This window comes from Tetrao urogallus, assembly GCF_951394365.1.
Source record: "Tetrao urogallus genome assembly, chromosome: 11".
NCBI lineage: Eukaryota > Metazoa > Chordata > Aves > Galliformes > Phasianidae > Tetrao > Tetrao urogallus.
In genome coordinates, this window is record NC_136824.1 from 18,441,983 (window position 1) to 18,469,076 (window position 27,094).

At 46.1% G+C, this 27,094-nt stretch overlaps 1 protein-coding gene across 1 annotated transcript in view; it reads left to right on the forward strand.

Annotated features, from left to right (window-relative positions):
• Positions 1 to 2,962: 2,962 nt before the first annotated feature.
• Positions 2,963 to 27,094, forward strand: part of HCN4 (hyperpolarization activated cyclic nucleotide gated potassium channel 4) — a gene marked incomplete at both ends in the record, with an annotated part of 94,186 nt that continues 70,054 nt past the window's right edge. Inside the window, one exon of the mRNA XM_079541065.1 lies at positions 2,963 to 3,663. Within this exon, the coding sequence (XP_079397191.1) occupies positions 2,963 to 3,663 (701 nt within the window). The remainder of the gene's footprint in view (positions 3,664 to 27,094) is intronic.

Sequence of the window (27,094 nt, forward strand, 5' to 3'; positions counted from 1 at the left end):
CTTCAAGCAAGTGTGATATTAAAGAGTTTTACAGGCAGTTTCAAAGGCAACAAACGTGGTCCCCAAGCAATGATTTTAAAAACTTATCTGTATCTTAGGAATCATCTGCCCCATGTATAGTCTGGACATCAGTGGCCTGGGGAGTGCTAGGCAGAGGTCTGAGCACCGGGGTGTCTGCATGCTTCTGTCATCGTGCAGCAGTTTGTGCCAGGCAGCCTGACTCAGTCTTTGCACCTGATCATTTTCTTTCTTAGCTGCAGAAGTGATGAAGGAGCATTCTGCTGCTTGGATGCTCTGCAGTGTTCTCTTCCCACCTCAGGGCTCTAAGAGAATCTTATTTGTGTCATCAAATAAGGCAGCACTTCTTAGAGAATAACCCCAGAAAGACCAGGAAATGGAGTGTGGGTATTTTCTGAGAGCAGGCTAAACAGTGTAGCTGAAAGAGGACGAGCAGCTTGATTCCTTGAGCACGTCCTTTATTGCTCTGTCATTCTCTGGGAGCATTAAGGGCTGTGTTGAAGAAGCCGCATCAGTTTCAGATGTTATGCACCTCATTAATCAAAACACATCCTTTTGGAAGGCAGTTGATTGCAGCTTAGGCACAGAAGTGCATCCCTAGTGCCTCAGTAGGAAAAAGTAGAGGAAAATGACCTTTAATGCGATCGCTGGCTTAGTTCACAACATCTCATCTGCATTTGAAAATCAAGATTTATTTCCCCAGAAAAGCAGACCTTGCGACTGAAACAACAGTATGAAGTCATACTTGAACCAGGTAGCATCTCTGCAGAGTATGTCAAACGAGTCACGGCCAGTCCAGGTTGTGCTGGGAGGTGATAGGAGAAGAGGAGCAGGTGAATGCTTCAGAGAAAGGGTTGGAGAGAGAACAGGCAAACAAGGATGAAGAAGCAGGTGCTGCCTGTGGGCACGGCGCAGTCACTGCTGATGGCTGCGTTCCCTTAAGTAGCATCCTGCTGCTTTAAATGGCACGGTTACCTTAGGCCGATAGCAAGGGACTCCTGGGGGAGGAAGGGGAACGGTCGCTTGTGAAAGCACAAGCACAGCTGTTCTTAGGGAGACGGTGAGGATTTCCTCACTGCTTGCAGTGGACACTCGCTGCCTGTGCTTCTCTCTCTGCAAAGTGCACGTGGCTTCCTTCTTCGGGGAGCTATGATTTAAATGTATAAAACAACAAGCTGCATCTACTGAGCCTATGCAAACACTCTCTTACATGGCTAAACGGATTCTTAATTGAACTCCACCGGTTTCAAAGGCTTTACATTAGGAAATAATTGGACTCGGTTTATCAATCTAACGCTTCTTAAGCACTAGGGAATAAACAGCCGTTCCCAAAGAAGGGCAGGGCTCGGCTGATTGCCACGGCTTTTCTTCCTTTTCTCCCAAACGGCGAAAGGCAGGCAGAAGCCCTCTTTTAGCCATTCTCCTCGGCCTCTGCTACACGCGCTGCGCCGGAGCAGCGGCAGGAGGGAGGATTCCCAGCGGATCTCCCTGCCCGCAGGAGCGGCCGGGGCCGGGCGCAGGAAGCGCTGACTCAGTGCCCGAGCGAAGTGGGCTTCCCCGTGTGCCGTGCGAGAACCCACGCACCGCATCCCGCACGGCCCTGCCCTGCCCTGCCCGGCCCCCTCGTTACGGTACGGGAGCCCTTGGAGATGCTGCTTGTCTTTTTGAATGACTTTTACGGCTCCAGCCCCTCAGGGGAGAAGTAGTAGCGTTTCGCACGTCTAACGGGAGAGCACGCAGCGGAGGAAGAGAGCCTTTCAAACCTTGGGTGGTGAAACACACGGTGGGCTTCCCGGCAGGCAAACTTCTGCCGGAAAAGACAGGCGTTCCCCAGCTCCCTGCTTTGCATGCGAGTGCGATTTTCAAGGTGAAGCGATACTTTTCCTTTAGATTGGGATTCGCCCCTGCCTACAAACCCCCCATGTCTTCGCGAGAAAACCTGCGGCAAAGCAGCTGCAACTCCAGAAGGAGAAAGGCTCGTCAGCGTGGAAGAGAAAAAGGAATCTCGCTCCTCTTATTTTTACGACGCTGCTATTTTTAAATTACCATCGCTGCGCTGCCCGCAGTTCTCGCTGTTACACCACATTAAGCCGGGCTCTCGCTCAGGCAGCGCCGAGGCGCGGCGGGCTGCTGGGCAGCGCAGTGCCCTCCTGGTGCAGCCCCGCTGCGCTGCGCTGCGGCGAGCGCTGACAGCCACACGCAGCCTCGGCAGCCAGACGTTGCCCTTTTAAGAAGCCCGGGTGCTGGCTCAGGTAGGCAGAGCCTGAGTGCAGTAGTCGCTCCTATGGCAACCCACAGAATGGGATCGCTTCATGAATATTCCCAGGAGCAGGGGCTGCATGAGGAATAAGTGATGACAGTGATGTAAGCAAGCAGTGGCCGCTGCAGGTTGCAGTTCATTGTGTTACTGGCAGGCAGGTTGAGGAGTTTGAGGTACCCGGGCTTGCGTTTGGCTTTCCGGAGGATGACTGCCCGCCCGGAGACACGGCACATTTGCATCTGGAAGCCAACATGGCAAGGCTGCTGCCGCTGCCGCCCTGCCTCGCCTTCCAGCCAGGAGTGCGCGGCTGTCCTCTAGACTTCTTGCCCGGTGCGCTGGATCTGAGCGGACAGGGATTGCAGTAGCACTCACCAAGGGGAGGCAAGCAGCAAGTAGCCAAATCGGGACGAGGGAGGAGAGGGGGGGGCTTTTTCGCCTTCCCTCCTTTTTTTTTTTTTTTTTCCTCCCTTTTTTTTTTTTTTTTTTTTTTCCCTTCCGTTCCGGATGCGGAGCCCGTGCTTTGATGCAGAGCCTGTGGATGCCACAGCCTGGTAAGGAGATGACACGCCAGTCTCTGGTCCCTCCTGCCCCTTGAGCCGGGGGCAGGGGCCTGGGGCAGCGCCGCTCCCCTCCTCGCGCACTGCCGGGGTCACTCCCTCCACCTGAGCAGCAGCAGCAGCGGCCATGGACAAGCTGCCCCCCTCCATGCGCAAGAGGCTCTACAGCCTGCCCCAGCAGATAGGACCCAAGGCGTCGATCATGGACGAAGAGGAAGACAGCGACAAGGACACCCGGAGGAAAAGCATCAGGCTCAAGCCGCTGCCTTCGCCCTCTGCTGGGAGCACCCGGGCGCTCGGGGGAGACCCCGGCAGAGGGGAAGACCCCGGCTTCGTAGAGACGGAGGCGGGCAGCAAAGGTGCCAAGACCAGCACCAACGGGGACTGCCGCCGATTCAAAGGGAGCCTGTCCTCGCTGACCAGCAGGCACCTCCACGACGCGGCCGAGGAGAAGAGGCTGATCGGCGGCGAAGGGGAGCCGGCCTCCCCCGGCGAGGACAAGAGCCCCTCCGGCAGCGGGGAGACGCAGGGACTGCCGGCACCCCCGCCTCCAGCTTCCCCCCCGGAGCCCCAGCAGCAGCCCCTCCGGGCTTGCTCCTCTACCTCTATCAAAGTGGAAGGAGGTGGAGGGTGTGACCAGATCACCCCAGATGAGGAGCAGAGGCTGGGCCAAACCGGGTTCATGCAGAGGCAGTTCGGGGCCATGCTCCAGCCGGGGGTCAACAAATTCTCCTTGAGGATGTTTGGCAGCCAGAAGGCCGTGGAGAGGGAGCAGGAAAGGGTTAAGTCTGCTGGGTTCTGGATCATCCACCCCTACAGCGACTTCAGGTACCATCTCCCCTTCCCGGCCCGCTCAGAACTACCTGGCCTGCCCCTTCCCCTTCCCTGTCCAGCTCAGACCTCTGCGCACAGCACACGCCCAGAGATAACTTTCCTTGCCAATTTCCTAGTAAGAGGAGTGGGAGGACACGTTCAAGATCTACTCCAGTCAAACAATCTGCAGGTTTCATTTCTTTTTGAGCTTAGTTTTGGTATCCTCATACTGTTAATTAATTTTCAGTGGTGTTTTTAAACCAACAGATGTCTCTCACTCCAGCTTTTTGTAGGGAAAAGCCTCTTCATAGTCCAGTGTAAATGGGTAGAATGTTCCCACCTGATGCACAGTCTATAAGACACGGTGTCTGCAGCTTAACTACCACATCTCCAGCTCAGACCCTAGGGTCTGCCTGAGTAATGTTTCCTTGCCTGTTTTAACACCTCAGAGTCCTCCCCCTTCTCCTTCCCAAGAGTTAGGGAATGATGCTGCTATTGTTCTGTGCTGCTCCTTACCGCAGCATCACTGGTCAGAAATTGCTGTGTGCAGAGAAGAGCAGCATTCATTGCTAAAGACTTTTGGAATCTTACAGACAAAGGTTTTCTATTTTGCATCTGCAGATACCTGTCTGCAGAACTAATTTGGACAGGGAATGGTAAACGTTGCCTTTGTGAGAGGGGTAGCTTTGCTTTCACTCAGATAGCAGCATTTCCAGGAAGGTTAATAAGGAAATTAACTTGTAAACAGTGAAGCCAATTTCTGTATTTCAATCATTCAGCTGACGGGGTTGCATTTAGGTATTTCTATCTAAGTATTGTCTACTGCACAGGTGAATTGTCCTCTGCAGTATGTATGTAAAGTACTGCAATCAATAATTAATTACTTAGTGCAATCAATGGGTAAGGTCTATCGCTTCAACTTTAATTACAACTGGCTTACATCTTACATTTAAAAGCACACAGTAGAAGAACATTATTCAAACACATTTCTATCAAACTACATGATTTTATTGAATTCTTGGATTCTTAAAGAAACACTGCATGATTCCCTAGAATACAATTAACATGATAATTGCAGGAAGGAGTTGCAGGATGGATTTGGGTGCCCAATGACAGAGAGCACTTGGCACTGCATTTAGGGATTTAAGCTGCAGTTCACACACTTAGAAGATACAGGACTGGCACTGAACAGATTCCTTGATACTTGCTTGGATTAGCAAACATTATTAGAAGGCTGTATGAATTGGAAGGCTGCACTGTCGATTAAATTTAGTGCAGTCAAGTGTCCCAAGTGTACAGCTGACTGAGCAGATGGGGGTTTCCTGTAGCTACGTCGTGGTACATCCTCCTAATACGATCTTATTCCAATCCAGATTGGAAAGAGTCTAAAATTCCCTCACTGTTGTTACTGGTCGATACCTCACAAGCACAGAGAAATATGGGAGTGTTTATCTTCACAAGAACAAAACCAATTTCATTCTCTTGGCTCCAGGTCTTGTGCATTTTCCACAAGCCTGGACTTAAACTGTTGTGCTTTCTTGGGTTATTTTATCAGAGTTCTCTGAGTGTTGCATCTTAAAGGAATCTTGGATGTAGTCCCTAGAACATATTTGAATTCACCCAAAAGTAGCCTTCAGTTTGTGTATCTTTCATGTACCTGTAATAATGGATTTATGCCCTTCTATGTTTAAAGTTTCCAGCATAGAACCAGGCTGTCAAACTTAGCGGAAGGATTGTAGCATTAGCAGAGGTAGCCACCTTGCCCAAGGTGAGATGGTCCTAAGAGTTCATTTTCTGAGGGTTTCTTGTGAACCAGTGCTCATTCTTAAAATGGCACAGCAAATTCTGAGGCACGTTCTTATTTGCGAGGCGCTTCGCTGTAGGGCTGCTCCTCTCCTTACACAAAGCAATGGAATATGCAGGCAAGCTGGATTTTGCCAAGCCAGATGATCACACAGAGTCTGCTACCACACAGATGTTTGCGTGCATGCAGTTAGGTACGTGTGCAAGTGTGGCTTGGTAGTGTTCATAATAAATCTTCTGCAGTGTAGCTTTACATCTGTGCAGAGAAAGCCAAGTCAGTTGGATGTCCGTACCCTGGTGCGAGACGTTTTGGGCTTGGTGTCAGAATCCAGGTAGGCTGGGATCTTGCTGGTTTGTGTTTCTTCTAGATTGATGCTGGAAGCCTCACACACAAATATGTGCTTTCTCCCTACTATTCTATATCAACGTCAGATGGGGCAGTGGTACTGATCATGCAGAGAGACATCAAAGAGGCCAGGAGCTGGGTGCACTGCTGTGTGGTCTGTATGTGGATTTTCAGGAGAACTTTATGCACCCCCTTTTCTCAGTCATTTGCAGCAGACCTTCTTAAATATGACTGTTGCTTAGAGAAAAAATGACCTGTGAACAATGGCTGCATTGAAGAAGGGTGGGAGCTTTCCTGGCTTCTGTTTGTGTTTTGTGCTCTCTCCTCTGAGTGCTACTGAAGCACCTACCTTGGAAACAATTTGCATGAATACAAATAACATTTCTGACCTCCGAAATGCAGCAGATTGCACCAAAGAGCAGGTGTTATCAGAATATTTGCAAGAGCTATCTCCTGGATCCAAAGGTCTCTTGTTTTTCTGCTTTGCACATTACGCAGTGCAATGTAAGATTGCTCCCTGCTGTAGATGGGTGCAGATTCTGGAGCATTAGGATGTTCTAAGAGGCACGAGTCTCCATTACACTGCACTTTGCATAGTAATGCTGTACAGTAGCATTCGGTGCACAAGTTTCAACTTACTGAATACTCAGCCTTAGCTCTTGTCTCCTTTGATTTTATACACATTAATTTCACCTTTGAGAGTGAGGAGCATCTGCAGGCATTTTACTAGAGCTCCAGCCCTCATGGCTCCTGTCTAAGAACAGCTCAAGAGGCAAACTTTTGAGTTAAACACTGACCCATATTAGTGGAGCTTGATTTGCTGTGAAATTACCTCTGTGTATCTCTTGTGACTTCATGGAGTTATTTTCCTTTGTGCTGTGTGAGAGGCATTGCAGTTTTAGAACAGAACGGAGGCTTTCATCATAGTCTTGTTAAATTATCATTTTAGCATCTAATGCAGCCAATTCCAATGGAAAATCTATGGCCCTCGAAGAGGAAAGCAAGTTAATATAGATTAAGGCTCTGTTGATTTCTGCTTTTAGTCCATTGTGAGGGGAAAAAACACCGAATGACCTTTATAAAAACCAGACTCGGTGTCCCTGAGTACTCATGACTAATGCAGTGGACTAGTTCTGGAAGCACTTAAAAGGTGTCTCCGCAATTGTGATGAAAATAAGAATAGTAGTTCCTATTCTGAGCTTTAGGTGGAAGTGCTAGTTACTATTTGCATCTGTGGTTGATCTCATATCAGTGCAGAGACAAAGTTTATTTCCTAGATCAAGATTGATCTGAGGCTCTGAGAGCTTTTTCAGTGGGTAGATAGAATTGTAATTTATTGCTTAGAGGAAGCATTGATCCAGCACAATTGGTTTAATAAAAAAATTCCAGACAAACAAAGATCTATCTAGTCTGTAGTTGACTGAAGCATATTGGTTGGAGCTACTATCCAGAACTGCTTGCAAAACAGTGCTGCTGTTAGGAAGGCCTGAGAACAGATACACTGCCTTAAGGACCAAAATATTCCACTCCAAACAGTGGATGTAAATGGAGCTACGCGTTATTCACTGCCCAGTAATCTATTAACTTCTTTGCAGGAAAAAGAAGCTTCTGCTTTCTTGAAAACAATGAAAAATATCCCACTCAATAACGGTCCCAGCTTCTCAGTTTGGAATTTTTCTTTCCACTGCTCTCCCTTACTTGCAATATTTGTCTGCAAACAGAGCCTTTTGTACGTTTGCTTCTTCTGACAGAGGAGGCGTTGGGAGTCTCGGGGGAGTTTCGTGGCACCAAAAGAAATGGATGTGGAGGTGCAGTGTGGAAGGTAGGGGAATTTCTGAAGAACAAAATCATTCGCTCCTCTTTTTGCTATTCTAGATCTCTGAGCAGCGTCACTCACACTGCCTTCCTTGGGGAGCCAGTGCGATTTATTAATTACAGTACTGAACACTGACCCCAATAGCTCTGCTAGGATTGAGCAAAAAGGGAAGGGTGGCTGTTTCCCTCTCCTACCCTCCTAAACAGAAGTGATTTGCAGAGTGCTTCACAGAATGCTGCTCTGTCTGTGGAGACTGTTTTCATTCGTAACCCTTTGCTATTTTGTTCAGAGGGTAAACAATTGGTGAACACGCAGTGTGCTCCCTGACTGGGGCAGTTCACTTAGGTGGGTGTTGTGCTTCCCACGCTCCAACAGGAACGCTCCTTTCTTTTCCTGCTGCCCACAGTGCTGCTCATGTGCCTGCCTTCGTGCCTCCCCACAGTCAAATGCTGCCCACAATGGCAAACTCTGATCTTGTGACTTGCCCGCTGCTCTCAGCAAAGTAAAATGAAAGCTGGCTATTGTGTCACTCTTATGTACTGCACACTGAAAGTCTGACTTGCCGAAATCTTTGCTTTGAGGGGAAGGCATTAATAGCAGAACCTGTGCCAGTCGTTAAGAAAAAAAAACAAACAGTGCAAATGAGGCACAAGTTTATTGGTGGGCAGCTGGTATTTTTGCCTCTCTTCTTGCTTTACAATTCTGTGAGGAAAGCACTAGCTGGAGAAGGGAGATGCTTTCCTGAAGCCAGTTCTTGCTGTCTATCCTGCAGCTAGCTTTCTTGCCAATTCCCAGGGCATCGTTGCTGGACCAGAACAAGAGGATTCAAGCAGGAATCATATGAGGGATAATCCAAATCCCGCTGAACAGCGTGACTTAGACTTCTGTTGTCTTCAGTGGACTGTGAATCAGACTGCAGGAGAGGAAACATGGTTTTGTGACCGCGAACTAAGGAAACCGAGCTAGTGCAGCCGTACTTCCTGTGTCCTTGGGCAAGTCACCACTGACTTCATGCCCTGGTTCCCATGTTGTGAGGCAGAGGATAAAAAATCCTGAGCTAGAGGATCATTGTGAGGGCTGTAGGTATCTGTATGAGACATGCTTAGGTGCTACAAAAGGCAGCACTTGTAAACAGGAAAGCCTCATCAGTAAATGGAGCAGCACCTCCGTGCATTACCAGAACGTGTTTCAAGATTGTAATTATATAACATTAGAGTATTTTCATATATGTTCATGTACAGAAAATGAGGTGAAAGAATACGAATAAATGCTAAAGCAAACACTGAGATTTAAGGAAATGCTGTGATTAAGATTTCCTGCACAAACTCAATTCAGGTCCTTTGTGCAAATCTGTGCCGAGCGATGAACACATTATCTCTTCCCCAGAAGCCCATGCCTCATTCACTGCACTAGGGGATGGTTGTTCCTATGTGAAAAGCTGTTTCACATTTTCCTCATCTCTTTTAGTAAGAGCCTCCCATATTTATTTCACCTTGTTCAGATCCCAGTCTGAAAAAACAAGCTTTTTTGGCACTTATAAGATACTCAGCTCTAACAGCAATGAATGTTCATTTTGCTTCCTGACACCTCGGCTAGGGAACTGGAGTTGTCATCCCCAGTTTATCGTGAGGTGATGGAGACTCATGGACAGTAAGATTAAGAACATTAACATGGTAGAGGCAGTTTGAGGCCCCGTTTTGCAGAGTACATAGCGTTACACAGCGTATCTTATGCTCAGAGCTCGGCCTCTGCGGTGCCTAGTAAGGAATCAGACTTCACTGCAACCCAGAGGGCAAGGGCACCGAGGCAATGAAAACCTGTTTAAGAGTACCTGGTTCTTTAAGAGGAACGGGACAGTCAGATTTGCACTGGTACTTTAGACTTGGTTGGTGAGCAGCCAGTCTGAGAAAGAGGCATCCCGATTCCACCCACCTTCCTCCCAAGCCTCTGATGTTTGCCAGTTTGTGTGCTGTTATACTAAACAACAAAAACACAAACGCCAAATGTAGCTGTAAACAGTGTCATAGTGTTCTTTTTAATCATCGCCTAACAGTATTATTCTAATTCCAGTTTTGGATTGAGCTGTTTCCCTTGCACCTCTGCGGGAACTTTTTGGCAGAGATAGAATCTCCAGGGCAGCACTCATCTGCCTCAGCCATCACATCTCATTCTGCAGTTCCTTATCTCTTTTACTGCAAGCCTTCCAGTCTGTGCAAGAAATGAGCTCCTATAGAAAGTCTCTTCCTCACACAGGTCTGCCTCAAGCCCTTCCTCTCGTCTTGAATGAAGCATGAATTCTATAGGAAGAACTATTTTAAATCATGTAGTGACTGTAATGTAATCCATACGTGCAATTAGACTCCGTTCTGTTTTTCATAACCTAAGCTTGCAGTCTAATTTTAATATGGTGTTTTTGTACAGTTGTTAAGATTTTAAAAAGCAAATCAATCCCCATTCTAATCATAACAGTGCTTTGGGGTAGCTATGGACCTTTAAGATGCTGCACTGCCCTCTGCTCTCAATTAAGCAATGGCTGTAGCTGGCGGTCACAGCAAAACAGTGATGGTGCTCCAGATTCTTGGGTAACTCTCCAGGCTTCGAGGGGAAGTGTTCTGTTTTCTCCCCAGTATTTCAGTATGGTATCTTCTGCCCCACTCCCTGCAACGTGTTGTTACCCCTCACTTTACCTCTGTGCCATCTCACCAGTGCCATCTGCATTTTCCAGGCTTCTTGCACCACCTTTCTTGTTTAGCCAATCCTAGGTCCTAAGACACATTTTTTCATTTCATCATTCTTTTGCACCTCACGTTGGCTTTTAGTAATCCCTCTTCTCCCCTTGGCACCTTACTAAGTGCAGTGTCAATGGCATTTATCTCAGATCAGTTTGTTCTCTTACCAGTCTCAGACCTTATCCCTCGTGCCTTTCTCAAATGGATCTCTCTCACATTTATTTCCTCTCATTCTGTATATTTGTGGTTGCTGGCATCCCAGGACTCTTCAAATAACCTGTTTTCTCAGACTGTGCTTTCTGTCCTAATTTAACAGGGTGTTATTTTGCCTAGTAATTTCAGACCCTTCCACTTTATCCCTTTTTCTGCCCTCCAACACTCTCAGCCTAGCAGTGTTTTGACAAACTCTACCCAGGTTTTGTTTTCCAAGCTTGAGATACATCCATCCTCAAAGCCACGCATTTCAAATGATGAATTTGCATAGAGGCACAGACTTTGCTGCGTTCAGTGTGAAACAGATTTTATTTGAGGGAATAATGTGTTTTCCAAGTGTTCTTTGGTAGGCACATACAGAATCAGTGTAGGACATTTCAGTGCTATTATAAGCAGGTAAACTTGGGATTCCAGTACGATGTTCTGGTTAGATAACTGTGCTTTCTGTTGCACTCAGTTTTTTTCTGCTCTAACGTCACTGCTGCTGCACTGAAATCCATTTATTATACAGATAAAAGAGTGATCTCTGTCTGGAGATAACATAGTGTCATTTTAGCTTCAAACCATTGAAATTTGTCTTTGTTTCTGCTGCGTTATGAGCATCTCATTAGCAAGCCCGTGAATCCCTCAGTTTGCTCTTGAAACCAACTATCCGAGCTCTCATCCTTTCTCTTACTTTTGAAAGCTCTGTTGGTGCCAAGGCAGTTATAGGTCAATTGAGTTATTGTTGGTTCTAATTGGCACTCTAACAACCTATTAAATCAATTTCCCTACAGATGAATGTCACTCAGAAAGAAGGTGCCAACTCCTTCTCTGTGTTTGAGAGTGTAAAAAAATACGTTGGTGCTGATGAGTGTAAGGGAAAGGCCGTTCCTCAGGGAAGAGGCTTTGTAGAGCACAAGCTCTCACCCCACCTCAATGTGCCACGTGGTCTGCCCTGAGCAAGGTGCAGGCTGTCCACGAACTCAGAATGTGAGGCCATTTCTAGAACTCAAGCCAAATGGAAGAATTACAAAAATCCCCAACCCTGATGAATGCTCTTACATCCATTCTCTGTTTGCAACAGAGCATGGGTCTACTTCCGTGTGGCCTCTTCTCCTCCCTGTCTGGTTCTCGGTGTCCCTCATATGTTCCTGTGGCTGCCAAGGCAGGTGAGGTATCCCCAGCCATCTCTCAAACCAGGCAGCGTCTGGCTGGTGACATCATTGCCTTGTTGGCGTGGAGTGGTGTACATCTGAGTGAGATTTACTTGCCCCGTGTTATAAAGGAGGCAGTTATTACGGTGAGTGCAGTTGATTTAAGTCCTGCTCAGAAATGTTTAGATAACCTCTTTGTCTAGCGGAAATACGGTGCTCATTCCCACATTATCTGAGTATTTCTTAGTGAGGTGGCTGTAAAACAAGTTGCTTTTCAGCCTGCAAATAGAGACAAGGTTCTTGGCCAGATAGCACTGCAAGTTTGTTCCGGGGTCTCCAAATGAAAGCTGATTTATATATGACGAGCAGTAAGGACTGCTCAGGTATCCTTGCTTAAGTGGGCAATTTTCTTGGTGATGAAGGCAGATGAGAACACAGCTTGGCTCTGTGCGGCTCTGCAGTGCTGACAGCACTAAAACCTGGGTTTTGTCAGCAGACAAAGCAGTTAGGACTCCAGAAATACAGAAAAGAGAGCAGATATGTGCCGGGCTAACAAGATGCTGTTATAGGGACCTTTTTCTGACCCTTTTCCTTGTTGAGTGGTTTGCTACCTGGGAAATCTCTTTGCAAACTGAAATTATTCATTCCGTGCAGGATACTCACAGTGACTGACATCAAATATGGGCACACATACCTCATATCTGCACAAGGCTGTAGTAAAGCAGGCTGCTAACTCTTTGAGAGGTGCTGCATGCAGCAGGAGAAGACAGTGCCAGTGAGAGCAAAGCAGATGAGCATCCAGAGGGGAATTCCAAGGTCAGCTGGAGGGCCCACCACTGGGCATTATAGGGACACAGCCGCTTCCCCAGCGATGGGCAAAAGCTAATCTCATTTGTGGTGACTCTCCAAATGTGCTAATGAAGGATTTAAATCTCTGCTTCTTTGAATGGCGAGGTTGTCTGTGTTTGTGCATCTATTGTTAAAGAGCGTAGAGGCAGGAGATGTGCTGCAGGTTGCCAGCTTGATTCTAGCATAGGAACTGTAACTTTTTTTTTTTTTCTTTTCACATCTGTGCTTAGGGCTCTCGTGACTGCCAGGAAATCAGTAGCTGTGCACTGAGTAATTCCTCACCCTGCTCACAGCTCCAGTAAGGCTGCGTGCGGAGCGGCCCTGCTGGGGCTCTTCTTTCCTGGTAGGAGCTGCAGAGCACTGTTACAATCTGGGGGATGGAAAATCTGGTGAAGCGCAATTGGATTGGCCTGGGTGTGGGAAAGAAACGTCTTGCAAAGTTATCAGCGCTTTGGAGCTTGTGAGGGAGATAACTGCTGCATTCCCAAGACTCAGGGACTCCACTTTAATAAGTCCCTTCCTGCCAGCCGGGGCTTCGCGTGTGATTTCAGGGCAAGGTGCTAACTTTCACCCTGCTAACATCAGTGCTACCCTGCACAAGGTCTCTTCTGCAGTGGGGCTGCTGTGCACGTGCATCCACGCCTAACAGTGCACAAGTTAGACTTTCATTAATAACATGAGAAATGGTTTTTTCCATCTCGAATTTTCTGTGAATTACTGGAAAGGGGAGGGGGAGGACCAGTCGAGATCACAGATCTTGATCTGTTCTCGGTGATACCAACACAAAGCCACTTGTGTCATTTTTCCACGCTCAGTCAGCAGCAGGCACTCTTGGAATCATGAACAATGTGTACCAGGTAAAAGGAGAGACTGGAAGGCAGGTCAGGCATCTGGTTGACCCTCTGAGCAACATGAAGGGAACACTCTTTGTGCCTGAATTTCTCCAGGTTTGACAATTGTACTGCTAGGGCCCAGGGAAGATGCTTCACGACTCTTAAAGCATTTTAACATAACAAAAGATGCCAGAGCAGAGGTCGGCAAGGGTTTGTTAATATTTACAAGGCAATTTCTTGTGTATTTCCTCCCGATTACACTTTTCTGTGTACTGTTACTTCTCTTGTCCATCTGTTGTTAGGAGCACAGAAATGAGGAGATCCAGGAACCGTAAGGTGATTTCAGAATGTTGCTTCCTTTGTCTTCTTTTAAAAAGGAAACTGATTGTGAGCACTTTCACAGTTCCATGTACAATGCTGTATTGTGTGGCATGTTTAGAAGCAGGTTGTAAAAGCATAGGAGAAAAGCTTGGACAGCGGAGGGAAACAAGGTTAATTTTTCCTTTTTGTGTGTGTCTGTAAGGAGAGTTATGTAGCTGCTGCAGGGGGTTTGGAGATGCTGCTCCAACCCTTCTTCAGTGTTCATGTATACTGGAAGGCGTGTTGCCCTCTTTGATGGGATTCACAACTGGACTTTAGTAGGCACTTGCAAATGGACGGTCTGGCACAGGAGCTGGGAGGTGTCTGTCCTTTCCTCTGGTGTGGCAGCTTTGGAAAATAGCATCCGAGCAGCACTAAGTGCCGAATGTTTTGGATGTTCTGTTCTGGCCCTTGCTTTTTAGTGTGAAACCAGGTGTGCTTCAGGTCATGGCAGCCTTGGTTGACAACTGTGTATGTATGCTGTGTTTAGGGAGCAACTGAGGGGCTTGCACCATGCATTAAATGGCACCCCACATTTGTCATGGACTGTTGGCTCAGCCCTGACTGCTTTGGAAAGTGCCTGGTTTTTGCTTTTGCTACATACGTTGATCTATGACTCTCTTTTTCCAAAGGTGGACTCTCGATAGACTCCCAGACAAGGGCAGCTTCACTGGCTGTATGCTCCTTTTGCAGCATGAACAGGGTTTTAGGCAAACAGTGGCAGATGTGACTATGGCCTGTGGCTTGTGCTTTTGGACGAGGAATCTGGAAACCTCATCTGCAAGTAAACTCACATGGTAAAATCTGCACTGCAGACAAAAAAAGATTTGCCTTGACATCATCTGCCCTGCTCTGCGATCTGCAGTCAGTCAGGAGACCAACGCACAGCTCCCAGCCTCTCTAGCTGAGTAGAATTAAGGCTAAGCTTCATCGTGAGCTATTGCAAGCTGTTCCCACCCCAAATAATTGGCTGCTGGATGGTTTTGTGTCTGTCTAAGCATTACGGTGTGTGGGTGGATGTGTTATGTGTGTGTGAATGAGTCTGCTTTGAAAATTAATACATAGCATCGGGAGCGCATCTAATAATGCAGCACCTCATGATTCCCACATCCAGCCCACCACCATCTCTGCTCTTCCTGTCCTAAAGCACCTGAGGTGTCTCTCCAGTTCTCGGTGTTTTGCTGTTGAAATTAAGATAGAAAAGCTGTGAATTTTCCTCATTCCCCTTTATCAGCACAACCCTCTCTGAGAGCAGGGCATCCCACGGTGGATGGCAAACAACAGAGGCGTTCCCTTGTCTGCACAGAGGAAGGGCAGCGTCCATCCGGGAGCATCGCCGTTGGAGGCACTGATGTATGGAAGTCACACACGACTCGGGGAGCTGGGAGCTGTAACCCCTCTGGGACTTAGGTTTTGGCAGCTGTTGTAGGGTATTATTTTCACAAGGCTGAGCTGTTCTTAAGCACTTCTTCTAGTGTAATCATCACACACATATTTTCTCAGTAATGGCAGGCCATCAGCGTTTCTAGTCTTTTTAGATAAGATGCAGAGAGACAAGCTGTGAAAGAGCCGGACAAGGTGCCTTGACTGAGTCATTCACATTTCCTCAGCTTGTCCCACAAGTAGGCTGTAGGCCTGCTTTCCATACACATCCTGCTGGTTTCTGGGGAAAAAGACCCTTTTTCAGGTGAGGACTGGAAAGTGGAAACTTGTACCTGCCCAAGCTTGGATACTTGAATACTGTAGGCCAGATAGGAGAAAAGAGTGGTTGGTTACACCTCCAGGTGCAAAAATACTCCAAACAAGTTAGTTCTGTAGTAATGTGAACTGCCCTGATCCTTCCAAATCCACAACTATGAACGGAACAGTCTTGATAGAGAGCCAGGTGACACATTCCCATACAGTTCAAATGCCCTGAAGCTGTAGCTATGCTTTGTTCTGTGGGTACTGCTTAATTGCTGTATTTCACCCCAATTATAGCTTTTCTGTAATTCTGGATGGAATTATTTTCCCACACTTCAGAGCTCTTGTGGATACAGAAAGATATATCAACATTTCTTTGAAATTAGTTTTTATCAGAGGACATATGGAGCAAAATTCCTTGGTGAGAATCCATTGCAACGACTGGGGTGACACTGGGAATCACTTTCTTTCCTCAGAGCTACTTCTGGCCTCCTGTATACGTATCACTAAGGCACATATGGGCAGTGTCTAGCACTGCCTGACCTGCTGATATCACACCACAGGGAGAGATAAGAGATTACATTCACATTTTGGTGTTTGTGGAGAGGATCTTGAAAGCAGGATTTAGTGAGGAAGTATTTTAGAGCACTGAATATTCTGCTTGTCGCCCACAAAATAGCTATTTCTGATTCAGTGATGTCTTTCATAGAGGAGATCCCTAATTTACAATCTGAATGTCTAATGAGCTAAAATGTTTTTGGATGTACTTGAGAGCAGAACTAATCTGCAACTTACTTTTCCTGGACACAAGTGGAAGGACCTTCTGCCTCCTCTTCTGAGCACAGAGATGATCAAGTGAAGGCTCAGAAATCTGGTTTCAGATTTAACTTTTGAAGCTACTTCTCCTGATTCCCTCTCCCCTGTGCCACACGGTCCCACTGCTGTAGCATATGAGAGTTTTGCAGTTTTCAGGTAATTTTGCCCCCCTCATTTGTGAACTATATTATCTCTGCCTGACAGAGGAGGATCAAAGAGTGGAAAATCCAGATTCCTGCATGTTCTTGGGCACCTGTTACCCAATGGGGCAAGGGAGTGCTTGAAGTGACTTGCTGAGCATCCTTCCAGGTACCCTAATCACAGAACCATCTTCTCTCCTGCAGCCTTTTTGCAATCTCTGAGTGCCAGCCAGTTGGACTGAGTCACATCATATATATTGCTGGTGAGATGAATTTGAAAGAATGGTGAGGAAACCGCTGGATTTTGTATTACTATGTAAGATCACTCCAAAAGTAATGCCTCCTGTTTATTTCCATTGAAACTACAAGGGATACGAAGAGCACAATAACACAGATAGAGCAAATTCTCAGCTACAGAGCACTGTTTTTCAACACAGTCACCATCATTAGCTTTGCCTTTTAGCCAGTGATGAACAAGAGCTGCATGCCACGCTCGTAAAAGTCCGTTCCAGCAGAGGTGAACCACAGTAGCTACTGCCATGGTGAAACACCTCCCACCCCCCACTGTGCTCATGTCCACTGTTTGATCTCAGCAAGTGTCAGTGAATGTCAATGGCTGCCTTTTTTTCCATGTGGAGGAATTCAATTCCACACCTTTGCTTCATCTACACTTCCCTGTCAGACACCATTCTGTCAGAGTGCCCCTCTGCTGCAGTCACACGGCAACAAAATGTCATGAAACGCTGATGAGAAGGTTCAGCTTCTGCTGCTGTATCACCAACATCCACCGTAATGTCGTGGGCCAGTATCATAAAGTAGGAGGTGTTACTTTTGGAGCAGGCCTCACACAAAGCTGTCTTAAACAGAAGAACCACATTCACTAAAAAATTGAAAGAAGAAAACAACAACGTAGAATTCACTTAATCAAGCGTTACTGAAATGCAGCCCAATACATGAACACATCCCTGCTCCTTCTGAAAGCAAAGGTGAAGTCAGCACCTGCACCTGCTACAGAAGCCTTGAAGTTTGGTTCTGTAGGTGTTAGTAATAAAAATTTGACAAATGCATTTCATGTTTCAGAGCAGAAGGCCTTAGAGAGCAGGTTTTTGGATTGCTTCTTGAAAATGCCAGAATTTATTGAGATGCTCCTGCCATCACAGGTACCCAAAACAGGGCAGGGAACAGGCTTGCCTCTAGGCACTGAAAGCAAAGGATATGACACATCTTTTCTTTTAAGGCCCGCAGTTTGAAGTCTGTGGTAGTCTTTTGTGGTTGTGACTTTCAGTACAGCATGCTTTGGGGTTTCTCCTTTCAGCCTAAGGACCTGAAGTACATATTTCTAGACCGGGGAGGAGATCTGTCACATACACAGAGTGCCACTGCCCATCTTGGAGTTGCATGTGCCCCTCTGCATTTCGGTTTGAATAGGCCCTGTCCTCACCAAGCACTGCTAATAGAGGTCTGTGATGAGCTCCTGCTATGCAGTATCAGTGTGTTGCTCATAAACAACTCTGCTGGAGAGAGACCTGCAGCCCTTGTCCATCTGGTTCTGCATGGGCAGCAACCGAGAGAAAGTGTTCTTTTTGCTCTTCTTTTGCACGTTGCTGTGAGCTATCAGCTTATCTATAGGCAGGTTCAGAGTTTGTAATGACTGATGTAAAACCAAACCAGGCAGATTTAACAGACACATTTACACTTCATCTGTCAGTGGGATCTGCACCTGAAATAGGCAGGACTGAGTTCTCAATTATCACTGACCCGTCCCTCGGTAATCGATTGGTGTGTCAGCAAACAACTTGCATGTTTCACTTACACCTGGATTCTGTGCTGTCCAAAAAGCTACAGAGATTGTTACTTCACATTCATTTTGTTGACTCTGAGAGCCCTGTTACTTAAGTGCAAATGTAGATGGCATTTTTTTACTATTTGCTGGTTTTTCATCACTAGCATAACTACACTGTTCCAGCTGTTGGTAGAAATAACACTGTAATATTTTTGCAGCATAGGAAGAATAGTTATTCCCATTTTATGTATGGAAAACTAATATACATGGAAACTACTTTATTTTCTAGAGAGTTGCTCACAGAATATGAACTGGAGTTGTGTAGATGGCACAACTGGCTCCTAAAGGACAGAACTGCTCTACCTTCTTCCTCAATGTTCCTCTGCCTTAGGAGGGGCAATGAAGCCTTGTTGTGCGTTGATGGAAAATGGGCTGCATCAATTAGAATATATTTCTGAAACAACTTGTTTCTGGCAAGTTGTTCAGTCTAAAAATATATTTATTTCTAATTGCTGAGCTGAATGCTTAATGAATTCTTCCTTCCCAAGAACAATTAATCAAAGAAATGATTTAGGGCTGGCACTAACTCCCCCAGGGCTCAGTGGCTGTGTTCCATTGACATAAATAGAGCAGACCAAGCCCAGACCATACTGGAAAGATTTATCTAAGCATTTTTTAATGGTTCCCATCACTGTTTGTGTGGATGCCTCTGGCAGAAAAGTACTATACATATTGGAGGAACAGCCCTCAGTGTTATAGCAGAAGCACCACAAGTTGCTGTTGTTTACAACAGCGTTTGCCTGTTTTGTATTGTTTTTATGGAGAGGCATTTATGTGAGCTCTCACTGATTGTTAGGGGCATTGTGAATGGTGAAAAAAGAAGGGACTGCAGCTCGCTCAGGAAGGTTTCTTAATATGAACGAAGGGGTAGAGAGGTCACCGAGACCCTGCAGTGTGAATCTCAGCTTTGATAAGGAGGATCCCCACCACACAACAAAGACCTTTCTGTGAAAGATCAGACGTCAGAAATTCGCAGGGTGTCCTGGAGAGTGCTGGACGGATCCATCGATGTCGTGATTCTTGACAAAAGCCAGGTATGTGCTCAGTGAAAATGCTGAGATATGCCAGCACATGCTTCCTTTACAGCAGCGTTACATACTGAGCTCCGTGCCTTGTAGGAAGATGGAAAGCTAAACAGGTTCCAACCAATATGACATGAGGAGAAAGGCCTGACATGCCCAAATCTGGCCACTGAGTTTTTGATATGCAGTATAACTTGTGATTCAGAGCATCGACTGGGTGAGGAAGGAATCTGACCACATCTTTTCTAGGGAGAGTGTATCTTGACTGTCCAAAGTTCATGAGTATTCTATTCTCTGTTCTCAGAGCATACACCTGATCCTCCTCTTTGTTTTCCCCAAGTCTCCTGCTTGAACTTCTGCTGAATCTCCTCATTTTAGTCTGTTCAATGCAGAAATGTTTGTAGGGACATCAAATAATAGTTTCTGGGAAACTGAAAAGGGCTTTGGAGCACAGCACAGAAGAATCTGCCTTTTTTGTGGACGATTTAAGCTGATGCCCTCCAGACACGGGGGTGGATGTTGGGATTCCTGGCCTTTTTTCTTTTATCCTGTATATCTGTGTGCAAGAGAGGCCCTAAAGAAGTGACTGCTTCTCCATACCTCAGTTTCCTTGGCTAGCAGATGACGATGGTGAGACACAGCTACCTCCCATAGTGTGTTTTGAGATCAAGAGGCAGAAATCCCTTGTGAGCTTTGCACTGTTTCTGTGCATGCAGCAATTAATTCAGCACCCGGTGTCTGGAGGGGATGGTGGATTTATATGGATGCCTTAGATAAGCATAGCCTTAGCACTGTTTCTTCTGAGACATAAAATAATCAGAGGCAATTGGACTTTTTTTTTTCTTAAGTATTGCATTTTTAGAAGGTGATTCATCTTTTTTCTGGGATTTTGGATACTTGAATAGCCCCAGGGTCCCAGCAGCTTTAGTCTTTTTGTGAGCTGATTGTGCTCCAGTCCAGCCTGACTAACTCAGTGCAAACAAGAGTCTGATCTTGGCAACCAGAAGGAGTTCGGATGCAGAAGTTTTGCCTTTGAAACTGAGATACACCTAGTCATTACCACATTATCTTCTTGCATGTCTCACTCTCCCCCACCCCAACTTCTCTTACCCACAGAAAAGCTTAGGCTGACGCTTCATGCTGAAAAATTCCTTCTCTGAAAGTGTGGTCAGGTGCTGGAAAAGGACGCACAGGGCTGTGGTTGAGTCACTGTCCCTGGAGGTGTTCAAGAAACATGTGGAAGCAGTACTAAGCAGCAGCATTTAGTGATGGTAAGTGGTGGGCAGTTGAAGTAGGCTGTCTTGGAGGTCTTCTCCAACTTGGTGGTTCTGTGAACACTTAGGAGGAACATTTTAAGCATCTCAGATGGCTGCAAGTCTTTTTCTCAGTCTGACAGATTATTTAATTGATTGCTGCATGCAGTTGCCACCTCTTTGTGGACTACCACAGAGCTTGTAAGCACGAATTTGTCAATTCAATGCAAAATAATAGCTAGCAGAAAGCAGAATTGTGTCCTCCACTTTCTGAACTGTGATTCTGATAGATATGACTCATAATCTTTCCGCCCTATTTTGGTTTTTGTAAGTTTGGGTTCCTGGCAGCGAGACTGACTTCTTTATCTTCATATTATGTCAAGAAAGCTGTGTTAGTACAAGGTAGTTAACAATCCTGTCATCCCTGTATCTCAACGAGATGCTAAGTTGGGGGAAGATGCATGTTATGTCAGCTGGTGTCATATGTTCTCTGTCACTTTTTCAGTAATGTTTACTCTGAACAGGTAAACATATATTCATACATCTGTGTCATCTCTGTGTATCCTGGGCTGCACCCGAAGAAGCACAGCCAGCAGGTTAAGGGAGGTGATCTTTCCCCTCTGCTCTGCGCTGGTGAGACCTCACTGAATTGCTGTGTCCAGATGTGGAGTCCTCAGCACAGGAGAGACACAGATTCAAACTGAAACAAGGGAGATCTAGACTGGATGTAATGAAAAAGGGTGCTAAAGCACTGGAACCGGTTGCCCAAAGATGTAGTGGATGCCCTGTCCCTGGGGACATTCATGGTCGAGCTGAACAGGGCTCTGAGCAGCTGATCTAACAATAGACATCCCTGTTCACTGCAGGGCACTTGAGCTAGATGATCTCTTCCAACTCAGATGTTTCTATGATTCTGTGTAAAATCTCTGCCTGCAGCACTGAATCTTGTGTGAGTTGCTGTTAATACTATGGCAGCTAGGGCTGAAATATAGGATTCATACAAGTAGTCTTTGAAATGTCTACCTGTCTCAAAGAAATTGCAGTCAGAACACTCAACAAAATTGTCCCTTTCCTTTGTATAGTTGGGCACAAATTAAAACTTAGGTCCAAAATGCTTGCTTTTCGAGGCAGTTCAGAGGTCACAGAATCGTAAGGGGCGGAAGAGACATCTGGAGATCATCAAGTCCAACCTCCTGCTAAAGCAGGTTTACACAGGCAAGCACCCAGGCAGGTTTTGAATATCCCCAGATGAGGAGATATGCCCTCTCTGGGCAGCTTGTTCCAGTGCTCAATAACTCTAAAAATAAAGAAGTTTTTCCTCATGCTCGTATGGAACTTCCGATATTCAAGTTTGTGCCCATTGCCCTTTGTCCTGTTGCTGGGAAGTGCTGCAAAGAGCCTGGCCCCATCCACTTGACTCTCGGCCATTAGATATTTGTAAGCATTGATCCTCCCTCTTCACTTCTCCAGCCTGAACAGTCCCTGGTCTCTCAGCCTTTCCTCATAAGGGAAACACTCCAGGCCCCCAGTCATCTTTGTGGCCCTCCTCTGGACTCTCAAGAAGTTCCCTGTCTTTCTTGAACTGGGGAACCCAGAACTGGACACAGCACTCCAAATGAGGCATCACCAGGGCAGAGCAGACGAGGGGGATCACCTCTCTTGACCCGCTAGCCATGCTCCCTTTAATGCACTTCAGGGTACCATTGGCCTTCTTGGCCACAGGAACAGCTGCTGACTCATGGCCAACCATTTGTCCAACACTCAGGTCCTTCTCAGAGCTTCTTTCCAGCAGCCAGCTTTCTCTAGAGGGATGCAAGGGGATCCCTCATAGCTATATACACCCTTGGGGTGGGTGGCCTTCTGGCTTGTGTCATGGGAGGCAGCTAAGGAACAGTTGTCATTGCTCTGGTTGACTTGGCTTACTCCCCTGTCTGTTGCTATGATGTAAGCAATGCCATTTTGGACTTCACCCCCCAAGTTCATCATTTTAAAGCCCACCTCACTAGGTTGGCCTGTTGCTGCAAATGATTGCCCTGCCCCTTCTAGACAGGTGAACTCCATCCTCCCCTAACAGGTTATAATCTTCATAAAAAGTCCCACTGTTATAAAAACCAAAACCCTTGCACTGGCACCAGCCATGTTGCCAGGAATTGATATGCATTAAACATGTATTTTTGGCTTTCCTCTTTCTTCTACCTGGCAAAATTGTAAAGCAGATAACTCGGGCACCCATATTTTTCACTTGTGCTCCCAGGGCTTTATAGAATTCTTTGGTTCTGCCCATGTTCCAGCTCCCAGTGACATTCATGACTTCATATTTGTTTTTGATAGTGAAGCTGGAGGATGGAGACTGAAATGGAGTCCTGTTGGGTTTTTTTTGAGTCAACAGGGACCAAGGTGCCTCCTCCTCATGCCCATTGCTGGAATATGATGACTGAACCACCTCTCTCTCTCTCTCTCTCAGCACTTCTGATGCTAAGGAGCCTTTGTTTCTTGCAGCTCAGCCACTTGTTGTAAAAGGTCCACCTGTGCACATCCTATACAAGTCCTTACCTTACACTAAGAGAAGGCTCAAGGTACTCAGTGCAACCAACCACCTGAATAAAAGTCTCTTTTCTTACCAGTTCTGTCTGGGCGAATGCATCAGAATCTATCTCCAGGAATTTTCCTGTTTTAGCCCTCTGGCAAGTGCCCACCACCGTACAGTCAGAGATCAAGAGTGCTTCCCCTGATTGTGAGCCTTCAAGCAAGGTACAGTACCCTGTTGGTGCAAACTGCTGTGACAAAATGTTGCTCCCAGATGAGAACATGGCCTGTCTTGAGCCCTCCCTTCACACCCTGCATGAATCAACTCAGTCCCTAGTGCAGATCCATGTTTGAAACACACTGCCCAAACATTTGAATTTGAGTCATGCTAGACCTTGGATACAGGCCAGGGCCTGAACTTCATCACAGTTTCTGCGTGTCTTTCTGCTTTAGTCCTTTGCATTCCACAACAAATTCATGATGACTTGGAAGCTGCAGCCCTTATTGATCTGCCCGTTCCCTACAAGAACAACATATGGCGTGTTTCCATGGCAATAGGTCCCCCTAAAGGGGCTTCCTTCTTTCTCTCAGTAAGGTCTTTTTATTGGTCTTTTTCATTATTAAATCATCAGAGACAAATGCACACATAGAAGGGTCAATGTCTGGATCAATGGACAGCAAGCAAAAAGGAACTTCTCCATATTCATAGAAGCGAGAGATTCAGAAGATCAAACAATGCAGCATCACCAGGCCCTTAGCATGTCAGTCTCACATATAAAGGATGCTATGAAATCAGTACACATCTAACTCCTTGAAAACCTTCGGGGTTCAGCATGGGGAGCAGAGGAGAGGGAACTGAGACTTTTTTTTCTAAGTGCAGTGTGGTGGGATGTGAAGAGAAGGTTAAACTCTCTGGCTTAGACTTTGTGCCATGAGCAAGAGGGTTCCTGCAGGCTTGTTTAAATGCTACAAATAGAAAATTGTATTTAATGAGAATGTGGTGTGGCAGACTTCTTCTGATGAAGTCTGATGAGAAGAGCATGGAGAAGAGGGCTTGGAACTAGGTAATCTTTAAGGCCGCCTCCAAGCCAAGGCAATGATTCAAAGTGCATGACTTGTGCACTGGCGTGGTGTAGGAAGCAATCCCAGACCACCAGCAGCTGCTGTGTAATCTGTCCACTCCTCCCGCTCAGCAGGGAGGTTGAAATGTTCCAATGTACCTGCAGGGGTGAGAGGAGGCCAGCCAGCCAGGCTACAGCCTGGTTTGTCAGCGGTTGCGCTGGGCTGGTTTCCATCTCCAGGAAACCTGTGCTTATAAATCTCCTGCTGAATCTGTACTGTATTATCTTCCCAGTGGTATCTCCAGCCACTCCTGGCAATGAACTCCCACTGCATAACAATTTGTATCTTTGATCACCTCATCCTGGGCAACGGAGTTGTGAGAACAGTAAATTGTTTAGGCCCTCAAAGAAGAGAGGGAATAAGCCTTCCAAATGGTAAAACCCCCCAAATCTCACTGCTCTTGCAGCTCATACAAGGGAATTGTCTGTGTGCTAGTAACAGCAAGCGAGAAAATACTGCTAATGCTGTTTTTGGTCAGAAATGTGTTCTGCATAGGCCTCAGTACTCCAAGTTTAGAGCCGGCACAAACGAGGCCTCGTGTAGCAACCCCTGTTACTGCCTGTGTGTTTATTTTTACCTCTCAGGGAAGATCCCAAGTGTAGATTTAAAACACTGCTCAATTTGCTAGGCAGAAATCAGCAGGCAGGAAGGCAGCATGCTTCAAGAAAGTGGTTGATTGACCAAAGTAGTGCAAAATCCAGCGTGATCTTTCTTGTTGTTGTTACACGTTTGTGTTTCAGCACTGCTGGAGATGAAATTCAGGAGCATATTGTTTCTGTGTGATACGGCATGTCTGTGTGCCAAGCAGGAGGTGTAAGCGTTTCAACACATTTATTGAATGGCAGATTGCACACAAACCCCTTGAAAATGCTGGTGCAATTTCTATTAAGCATGCTGTAGGATTAGACGATGGATGTTGACTTTGCAGATTAGAGTCCAGAAATGTCATTATCCTAGGACACGTGCAGTCCAGGCAGCACCACTGCAGCCTCTGTCCTGCCGTGCCTCAGGCTGGGATGGAACAACACCCTGCAACGTTTGTTCAGGCTGTAACTGAGCTCAGTGATGCCTCTGCTGTACGGTTCACTGCTGCTCTGGGAGGAACTCGAGAGAAGGCTAGCACTATCTAGTGGTTAGCGTGCTGTTTGCCTAGCCAAGTCGTTTAAACTCTATCATTTGCTTCCCTGAATGAAAGTTAAATACACTTAGAGAAGGGATATCAGCAGCTTTTTTGGATAAGGTTCCATTTTTTTCCCACATGCTCGAACAGTTCTCCTCTTGATGTGGCTTTGTTTCACAACTGGTTCACTTCCATGCAAATATTATGGTGCTTGGGTTTTCTGAGATGGAAGTAGTTAAAGAAAATGAAGTTGTTCCGACAAAGTCAGGGAGTTTGGCTGACAAAGCCTGTTTTGAACTGACTGGTGCTGGATGGAGGCCGTGGAAGTGCCTCTGTCTGGTAAATGTGGTTGTTGTGAGGCAGCCTGCTTCGTGGTGGCAGCTCCTGTAGGCAGGGCTGAGTGTCCCAGCTATCCAGCAGAGCCTCGTGGAGTGACATGTTTTGGAGGTGCCACCGTGCAATGTATCCTCCCCCTCTGCAGAGGCCAGCATCTGTGCAAGGCTTTGCCATTTTCTCTTAGCTAATACTTGAAGAAAAAGGCAACTCACCCGCTAATGAGCTCACCTTGCATTTTGCAGCTTGTCCAAAGCAGTGAGAAGTGCAAGGCCCAGGGCCTTCCCCATCACAGCAGGGTGAACGCTGCCCGTGTTCTGCTCTGACCGCTCTGGCAGCAGGCACTGTGCCAGCAGCTACCAAACACCCTCTCTGTTCAGAGCATTGCACTGTCCTGGTAGGTTGCCACTGACACAAGGTCTGCTCGTCCTCAGTTCTTTTGAGTCCTCCTGTAAAAATCTCTGTACTGCAACTGTTCATCACTTTGAGAAGCCTGTTAATAGTGTGAGTGTACTGGAGGTTCTGTCAGAGAACTAATAATTTCACTCATATTAATATCATGCATTATGCTTTCTAAGCTAAAGAAAAGAAATAATTCGTAATGTGCTGTTACACCACGGTAAATGCATCAGTGCCTCAAATGCCTTGTTTGCAAATTGTCAGATGGTATAACTGGAATAAGAGTATCACTAAGTAATGTGTATATTTATATTTCAGCAATGAAAGAAAATGGAAATTTCCCCTTTGCTGTTACCACAAATTATAGGATAAGTCATGACTAGGAGCCTCTTTTGAAGCTAGGCACCCATATTTTCTAAATCATATTTCAGAATCAGTCACTTAAATCTTTAATATCCTATGGTCTATCTATTTGTATTGTAGGATGATTGCCTTCTTAGGTCTGTTGGTCTAATTCACGTGAGGCCATTACTTTGAAAAAATGTAGGCTGTTGATTATAGTTTAATAGTGAAGTGTTAGATTTAAAAATTGATGATAGAGAAGCAGTAAAATGCTAATACCCTACTTTGCTTGGATTGCAGATGCCATCTGAAACTATTGCATAAGCAGTGGCTTTCTTAATTTTCCACTCACCAGAATCCACGTAATTATATTTTAAGATAATAATATGAGCATGTATGGAATTCTGCAGCAGTCAGAGGAGATTAGGTGAGCAATTGTGTAGATTGGAGATAATCTAAGTGAAAGGCTAAATTGAGACCTTAGAAAATATCTTGCCTCAAGTAAAACTGACAGTTGAATTCGATGAAGATTTTATCAAACACAGCACGAGTTTTAAGAAATCCAGCTGAAATGAAAGTGCTGCAAGGCATACACCTCCTCTGCAGCGTATGCTGTACAGTGAGATGTCCCTAATCATACACCTGCTTATGTAAGCACTTAACATTCATGACGAGCTAATAGTCCTCTTGCTCCTGATGGGAAAGCTAATCACTTGCAGAATTGTATTCCATCTTAGCAACTCGTTGATACCCCTTACTCTT